The sequence below is a fragment of the Carcharhinus amblyrhynchos genome, chromosome 21 (assembly GCF_965287045.1).
Source record: "Carcharhinus amblyrhynchos chromosome 21, sCarAmb.v2.hapA, whole genome shotgun sequence".
NCBI lineage: Eukaryota > Metazoa > Chordata > Chondrichthyes > Carcharhiniformes > Carcharhinidae > Carcharhinus > Carcharhinus amblyrhynchos.
In genome coordinates this window covers 47710064-47719058 of record NC_137344.1, presented here as the reverse complement: position 1 = coordinate 47719058, position 8995 = coordinate 47710064, and the positions used below count along the sequence as shown (strand labels likewise).

Below are 8995 nucleotides of genomic sequence, written 5' to 3'. Positions count from 1 at the left end.
TTGAAACTAACTATCGTCAACTCTTTGAAGATGTTTAATAGAAAAGTGTTGCGGGCTTTGATGTCCAGTTTTTTAACTGATCACAACTTTATCCTTCAAGTAACCAGACCAAGACACGGAGCTCTCTTAAGCAGTTGTTTAATCAAGTTACGTAGCTCAGAAACTGGCAGGTCACAGCCTGTAACTAACCAGAATGCAGAATTCAGAGATACATACGCAATTATAGTTTCAAATTTGATTACAATTCGCATCTACCAATCTCAATCACCTTACACTTGCTTCCTTATAATGTTGAATTAGTGTGAAGACTTGATACATTGTATTTACAAGCTATGTTCTGTATCTGTCTATTTCCAAATCAGGGTGGCATGTGGCTCAGGGGGGATCTTGCATTCCCATGAGGATCACTGTACCTCTCTCCCCTCCCACAGCTTAGAGGCGCACAGGCATCGCCCAGCCGCCCACTTACAAATTCAAACCCCATCAGCGCCGCACTTGTGAGCGCTGGTCGTGAATGCAACTGTCCAAATTCCTTAAACTAAACGAGTCATCAATGGCCACTGGGTGTCGGAGTTACATTCTATCCCAAGGCATTCGATACAGGACTCTCAGTTGTAGAAACTAGTCTTTAGCAAAGTTGACAGAGTCTCAGGGCTGTTCCAGCTCCCATTCGAAAAGCAGGATAGGCTGTCTGTGTATTTATATTTGTAAATTTGTGGATTAGGGTCATTGTGTCTGTCACACTGTAAAACGACAAGCTCCGATTGTCCAGAAACATTCCAATCCTGTTGTAGCTCACGCTTGGTACGTCAGATTCGACTCCATTCTCAAAGATTAAGAAAGTATCGCGTGGTGTTAGGTGCAAATCTAAACACCAGGACTGGTTATACCTACCCAGCACAGAGGAAAGGCTAATGCCTTTTCTTTCAATATCAGAGTGTGTGATGCCCACGCAAATATGGTCACTCCTCTGATTTTTGAACAATTCAAATTCAAAATATCTACGACTGAAGTTGCCGATCCAGACAGAGTCACACAGGATTTGTGGTTGCCTATCAAATCTGTCTGGGTGATCAGGGTAATTTATTGGTGTTGAATACCACACTGCCTGATACCTGTTAGAGAAGTGAAGACAGCCATTTGCAGAGTTTAAATTGAATCGGAGTCTTCCAGCATCTGTGAAGACAATGAAAGAAAGGAAATCCCTTTGTTACAACACGTGTTTGAAAAGACAGATTGGAGTCGCTATTCCTCGTAGGCTCCCCTCGCGAGGGGGCATGGGTTTAGGATAAGGGGCAGGAGGGGATTTGAGAAAAACTGCATCACTCAGATCAAAGAATCAAAGAACAACACAGCACGGGAAACAGGCCCTTCGGCCCAACGAGCCCAGGCCGCCATCTTAACAATGTGTTTTTCCTCCTCCACCCTTGACCCATGTCTATGCTTATGGTACCCCCAATCGGAAACCAGATTGAGGGGAGACTAATTTAGGGACAATTTGTTACACCCAATCACCCTAAGAGCACATCCTTGGGGTGTGGGAGGAAACCGGAGCACCAGGAGGAAACCCGCACAGACACGAGGAGAATGTGCAAACTCCACACAGACAGCGACCCGAGCCGGGAATCGAACCCGGGACCCTAGAGCTGTGAAGTAGCAGTGCTAACCCACTGTGCTACCGTGTCGCCCAACATTTAACGCTCAGAGCATTCATAGCAAAGTGGATGAATTAGTTACACAAACAGTTGTAAACGGGAATGATATAACCGGGATTATGGATACGTGGTTGCAGGGTGACCAGGGATGGGAACTGAACTTCCAAGAGTATTCAGAATTTAGGAAGGATAGACAAAAAAGGTAAAGGCAGTGGAATTACATTGCTGGTTAAAGAGACAATTAACATCACACTGAGGAAGGATATTCACTCCAACAGTGTGGAATCTGTGTGGGTAGAGCTGAGAAATACCGAGGGGCAAAAAGCATGAGTAGGGGTTGTCTATGGACCCCTAAGCTGGTGATTTTGGAGATGGCATTTAACAGGAAATTAGAGATGCACGTGAAAAGGGAAGATCTGTACTTGTGGGCGATGTTAATCTGCGTACGGGTTGGGCAAATCAAATTAGCCGCAATATCGTCGAGGAGGAATTCCTGGATGGTTTTCTGGACCAGTACACTGGGGAAGCACCTAGCGAGCAAGCCATCCTAGACTGGGTATTGTGTAATGAGAAAGGAATAATTGGCAATGTCGTTGTGTGAGATCCCTGTACTCTCTGGAATGCATTGAAATGAGAAGCCATCTCATTGAAACCTATAAAATTTCCCGGCCAGAGATTCTAGAATGAATAGTCTCAGGTCAAGGGTTTGACCGTTTAAGACTGGGGTGAGGAAAAGGAAGACTTGTATTTATAATGCACTTTTCTTCAAGAGTCTAACAGCCGATGAAGTCACTTTTGAAGTGTAGTCAGTGTTGTAATGTAGGAAATGTTGAGGGATCTTGGGATAACTATTCACAGATCCTTGAAGACAGCCAAACAAGTGAATAGGATATTAAGAAGGCATATGGAGACACTTGCTTTTATCAGTTGTGGCATAGACTATATGAGCGAGGAAGTAATGTTGGAGCTGTATAGAACATTGGTTAGGTCACAGCTGGAGCACTGTGTACGGTTCCAGTTATCTCACTATAGGAAAAGTGTGAGCAACTAGAGGGTGTAAAGAGGACATTCACCAGGATGTTGCCTGGGATGGAGTGTTTGAGCTATAAAGGAGAGAATAGATAGGCTTGGATTGTTTTCTTTAGATGTGGAGATGCTGGCGTAAGACTGGGGTAAACACAGTAAGAATTCTCTCAACACCAGGTTGAAGTCGAACAGGTTTATTTGGTAGCAAACGCCACTAGCTTTCGGAGCGCTGCTCCTTCGTCAGGTGAGTGGAGAGCAGCGCTTTGAAAGCTGGTGGCATTTGCTACCAAGTAAACCTGTTGGACTTGAACCTGGTGTTGTGAGCCTTCTTATTATTTTCTTTGGAGCAGTGATGGCTGAGGGTGGGGAATGTGACTGAGGCGTATAAGACTAGGAGAGGTTTGGACAGGGTGAATAGGAAGCAGCCATTCCCCTCGGTTGAGACGTCAATCATGAGGGGGCATAGGGTGAGGGACAGAGGAGGTTTGAGAGAAAGGTTTTTCACTCAGAGGGTGGTGGGACTCTGGAATGTGCTCTCTGGGAAGGTAGTGGAGGCTGGAAAATTTACAACCTATGAAAAAATATTTGGATGAGCACTTGAAACATCATAACATTCAAGGATATGGGACAAGGGCTGGAAAATGGGATTAGTGTGACTTTAGTGGTAGTTATTGCTGGTGCTGACCAGATTTGAGAACATGGGGATGATTTGAGTGAGCTACCAAACATGGTATCAAATTCGATCCAAATCAGAACTATTGATGTCAGCTTCTCAAGCCTTTTGGCTAAGATCAAGTGTAGTGTTAGGTTATATTTCAACTTCATTTGAAGCAATTTTTAAAAGTGGCATCTCGGCCTAAGATGCAAATGAGATCAAGCCTTGGAGGAGGAGCTATGCCTGCTCCAATCAGCTTGGATCCTGTAGGTCAAGCCCAAGACAGGAGGTGAGAGCCCTGTCTTGCCAACTTGGATTGGGAATGTCTCAACTTGTTGAACAAACAACAAAGAACAAAGAACAACCCAGCACGGGAAACAGGCCCAACGACTCTGAATTGGATTTGATTGGAATAAAAACAACAAAAAAAATTAGTACTATTGATGTCAAGTTGAAATTGAGAGCACTGAGTGCACACAAAATCAAAAATGTTATCATGATGTTCAGGTAGGGTAGTACCACAGGGCGGGCCTAACTGTTTGTGCTCGAGCCTGGAGTTTTGTACCTCCCACCACCAGGGAACGGTTGCTGTGTTTGCCATTCGAGGGACCATGCGATTTGGACAGCAGGAAAATCTGGATCATTTTGGCCACTTAATTCCACAACAGCTTCTTCCAGTCGTTCCGACAGTCCACATTTCAGACTGAGTTGAACCAGGAAGTGGAAGTGTTGCTCCAAAGCACTTCCTGTGAACTATTTGCGGATTTGGCAAATCGAACAGAATGTAAACCATCATTGAACAAAACACAGCACTGGTCAGGAACACTTACACTGTAAGTAATATGTTCTAGAGACGGTCTTGGGTATGTTCTTGATTTGAGTGGCTGTACAAAGTAAACACAATAAGACAAAAATCAGTGAGATCCTACAGGTAGCTGCAGGCACACATTTCTATTTTATTTAACATCTCATTAAACACATTAAATAGATCAATAAGGAGAGATATCAATAGAATAATTTGCTCTGAGGGTTGAAGTTACTCCCTGGGTAAAGACCAGGAGGTGGTGAGGGGAAATCTCTTTGGGTCCAGAATCGGAACTGCCCAGGACTGACCCAAAATTAGACCCATTTCCAATTATTTAGCCAAGCTTCCAGATGCTTATTGTCGCTTGACCGGCTGTTCACCTATCCCTGAAAGCCAAAACTTCAAGTTGCTCGTCTCTCAGTGATGGACAGGGGCAGACTTAGTAAAAACCATAGAACCCTACAGTGCAGAAAGAGGCCCTTCGGCCCATTGAGTCTGCACTGACCACAATCCCACCCTGACCCTACCCATTTACCCACTAATCCCTCTAACCTACACATCCCAGGACACTAAGGGGCAATTTTAGCACAGCCAATCCACCTAACCCGCACATCTTTGGACTGTGGGAGGAAACCAGAGCACCCGGAGGAAACCCACACAGACACAAGGAGAATGTGCAAACTCCACACAGACAGTGACCCGAACTGGGATTCGAACTCAGGTCCCTAGAGCTGTGAAGCAGCAGTGCTAACCCACTGTGCCACCATGCCGTAGTAATTCAGCCTTGCCCAGTTTCCCATCACCAGAAGCCGTTTATTGGAAGCCAAAGGAAGTGCTGTGCCTGTGCCTTACAGCTGGTAAGACTGTACCCCGGGGCCTCCCAACAACAGTCTGGGTTAGAGCAACAGGTTTTAACACCCCCCCATTGGTCCCATCCCATTGGGCAAGCCTCCACTCACTCGATAAGGGGGTTTGTACACCATGAAGCCCATGGGGAGATCTATCAATGAACCTTTCTTTGAGGTTCTACCCTAGACTTTAACCTTGTAAGAGACTGGCCCTGCTTGCTCCATAATGATCCCAGGGATCCGTTTGGGATCACGTCCGAAGAGCCAGACCACCCGTTTTAAATGTTCTTTCTGCCCTTGCAGAATCGGAATTTCTCTTCTAACTTTAGTGGCATTTTCTTTTAGTGCTGCGCCAGGATTTGTCTACAGTGAGAAGCCAAAGCAGAGAAAAGCGAAGGTGTTGAAGATAATCCCATCAATGTTACTGTACATCAAGTCTTTTGCTGGGATGCACAAACTCTGTGTAGAGAATCAGCCCAGGCAGCATGGTGGTTAGCACTGCTGCCTCACTCTGCCAGGGACCCGGGTTCAATTCCAGCCTTGAGTCACTGTCTACGTGGGGTTTGCACTTTCTCCCCGTGTCTGTGTGGACTCCCACAGTCCAAAGGTGTGCGAGTCGGGCTGATTGACCATGCTAAATTGAACTTGGTGTCAGGGGGATTAGCAAGTGTGAGGTTATGGGAATAGGGCCTGGATGGGACTGTTGTCGGTACAGGCCCGATGGGCCAAATGGCCTCCTTCTGCACTGTGGGGATTCTACAATAACACAGGCCAGACCACTGCTATCTTTTACAAACCAGATCCTATCCATGGAATTGTCACTTCCTGTCATAACATCCCTCCCCCCCCCACTTCAGTCCACTTCCCCCTCAGTGTCCCCACGGTGAGAAGTTCCTTCCTGTTGTTTAGCGATTGGTCTGAGGTCTGTTGAAGGTGGGGCTGGGTCAGACAGTGCAAACCGAGAGGGGGACCCGTGTTTCCGGAGGGAGTGTCGCAGGGTCAGCGACGCGGGTTCCTCCTCAACCTCCATTTCAGTCTGGACGTCCACTTCCTCAGCTCCCATCTCCGAGTCTGTGCCTTCAAACTTCAGACTGTGCCTTCAGACAGGGCGGCACAGTAGCAAGGAGGGTTAGCACTGCTGCTTCACAGCTCCAGGGTCCTGGGTTCGATTCCCGGCTCGGGTCACTGTCTGTGTGGAGTTTGCACATTCTCCTCGTGTCTACGTGGGTTTCCTCCGGGTACTGTGGTTTCCTTCCAAAGATGTGCGGGTTAGGTTGATTGGCCTTGCTAAGAAATTGCCCCTTGGTGTCCAGGGATGTGTAGGTTAGAGGGGATTAGTGGGTATAATATGTAGGGATATGGGGGTAGGGCCTGGGTGGGATTGTGTTCGGTGCAGACTCGATGGGCTGAAGGGCCTCTTTCTGCACTGTAGGGTTCTATGATTCTATCCAGAGGGACAATGTGGAGTCAGCTTCGAGCTGAGGACTGATACTGAAAGTGGCCATCTCCATGGCCACTTGTGAGACCTGCTCAGGTGTGGAATCCCTGCCCCTGAGATAGTCCAGGTGTTCCTTTACAGCGATCCACCTGCACCTCTCTGGAATATGTTTTCTCTTGCATTGTCATGGCCTTTCTTTGGCTACCTGGTGGTGATATTAGGGCTTCAATATCGTAAGGGCCCTTTAACATTTGGTTTACACAAGCTCTCTCATTGAGGACTGGTTACAGGAGGTGCCTCCCCCACCCCTCGCTGGAGGATATTGTTGCCTGCCCCCCGCTCCCCCCATAGCTCAGGGACCCCTTCTACAGCCATCTCCAGCAATAAAACTATTCCAATGGCTTCTTTAAAGTCCAAATTGGGCTCTGCCAACCGCCTCTTCTGAGTTACTCAGGCCACATACCAATCACAGTCACTTCATTGCAGTGTTAATGTAAGCTTACTGTGACACTAATAAATAAACCATACTTGAAGCTTTATAAATTTTAGGAACCTGATTGAGTTATTTGTTACAATAAATAGTACACAAATCAAAAGCTGACAAGTTGATTTGCAATTTGTGCTGTTAATATGACTATATAACATTCTATTGGGGAAATCGGTCAGTATTGGTGTATTGGTGAATTACCTTCTCATCCTGGTCGCCTTCTTGCCCTACCAGAATTCATATTTTTCTTTAGTTTCCAAAATCTCTATTAAGTTGTCATTAAACTGCGATCACCCAGTCTCCCATCCTGTCTCCCTTGTTAACTGATACAGTCCAGTTCTCCCTCAAAACTGCATCGTCACCTCTCTCCTCCCATGACCACTCCATTCTTGCCAACTACTGCTCCATCTCTAACTTCCCTTTCGTCCCTCAGGTGTACAAACATTGTCCTTTCCCAAATCCCAGAACTCCGTGCTTGGATCCCTCGTATCAGCGCCTGTTTCACCGTGCTGACGCAGCTCTTAACAAAGTAACACAGGGCATCCTATGTGATTGTGACAAAGGGAAACTTTCCCTTCTCGTACTTCTCAACCTGTCTGAAAGTTTTTGACTTGCCTGATTACACAATCACCCTCCAACACCTCTTGCCCTGTTGTCCAGTTGGCTTGCCTGGCTCCATTCATGTCTTCCAATCATGCGCCTTCTTTAAATGGCTTCAGTCATTGCTGAGAACATTGCCATTTCTTCCTTCCGTCTCTTTGCCTTGATACCTTTCTCTCCTTTAAGACACTCTGCAAAATCTACCTTTCGTTCAAGATTTGGTATCTGACCTAATATCTGTTGATGATGTCTCAGAACCATATTTTCAGCCTCTCCGGGGCAGCTGCTGTCTGCAGCAGAGGGACACTGTTCATACCCAGAGCTTGCCTTAATGTGTTAGCAATACTGGGAGCAGCAGGGCCAATTTTAACCCAGTCTCACACTGAAGACAGCATGTGTGAGGTTGGCAAGGAGGATCCGTCTTGTGCCTCTGGCCTAATGAAGCCAGCAAGTAAAAGCCCCATTTCAATAGAGTTTCAGTGAAGAACCTGTTGATTTGGAACATATAACAACTGACAAATCACATCTGGACTTAGTGTAGAATCAAAAATACTTACAAAATATGAACTCTTCACTGTTCTTCACCTTTGGATGTTCTACACAAAGCAAACATAGTGAGGTGAAATCATTGAAGGCTAATTTCCACAGTGATCTTCAGCAAGTTACATTGTTCCATTTACTTCATTTATCATTTCAATACTGAGAACATAAGAAATAGGAGCAGGAGTAGGCCATCTAGCCCTTTGAGCCTGCCCCGCCATTCAATAAGATCATGGCTGATCTGAAGTGGATCAGTTCCACTTTCCCGCTTTCTCCCCATAACCCTTAATTCCCTTGCCTACCAAAAACCTATCTACCCGTGTCTTAAATATATTTAATGAGGTGGCCTCCACCACTTCAACGGGCAGAGAATTCCAGAGATTCACCACCCTTTGAGTGAAGAAGTTCCTCCTCAACTCTGTTCTAAACTGCGCCCCCACCTTATCTTGAGGCTGTGTCCTCTAGTCCATAATACACAATAGGTTCTATTACCTATAATATACATATTATATGTACATAATAGGGAGAGAAACCTATCGACCTATTGCTCCCAAGGGAAAACACACCCGTTTTAGCTGGCTGCCTAGGACATGTGAAAATTTTCCGTATCCAGTCTCGGGTCAGATGTTGATCAGGACTGTTTGCAACACAGGTTTTGGTCTCTGCATCTAGGCTTCAATGGCATAATGAAGTTCCAGATTTAGCCGCAGTTCTTCGACCTGCAGCCCGGGGACTGTACGCCACCCTAACATTTCATATGTGGTTCCCAAACCTTTTCAGATGGATTTAAGTTTCATGACTTAAATTCCTTTAGATTTTTTCTCAAATTAAGAGTGGTGATTTTATTGAGGCAATGAAAAGTTAATTCCTGTGCTGTCGGGGTTCTATAAATTGCACCTATCTCTTTAAAAGGTGACATAGTAATGAGCATTGCTGCCTCG

At 45.9% G+C, this 8995-nt stretch overlaps 1 protein-coding gene across 1 annotated transcript; it reads right to left on the bottom strand.

The window, feature by feature from the left end:
* Window positions 1–598: 598 nt before the first annotated feature.
* LOC145356593 (E3 ubiquitin/ISG15 ligase TRIM25-like) lies at window positions 599–3980 on the bottom strand. The gene is made up of 2 exons (XM_080209376.1): window positions 3902–3980; window positions 599–1176 (listed from the first exon to the last, which is right to left on the bottom strand). Exons 1-2 carry the CDS (start codon window positions 3978–3980, stop codon window positions 629–631), a joined length of 627 nt encoding a protein of 208 aa, XP_080065502.1. The 3' UTR covers window positions 599–628.
* Window positions 3981–8995: the final 5015 nt, after the last annotated feature.

Excerpts from the sequence above, each read along its gene's own strand:
- LOC145356593 (XM_080209376.1), bottom strand. The coding sequence starts at position 3,980 with ATGATCCAGATTTTCCTGCTGTCCAAATCGCATGGTCCCTCGAATGGC. Across the intron at positions 1,177-3,901 it reads CCGTTCCCTGGTGGTGGGAG|ATGCTGGAAGACTCCGATTC; the intron begins GTACAAAACTCC and ends TTGTCTTCACAG.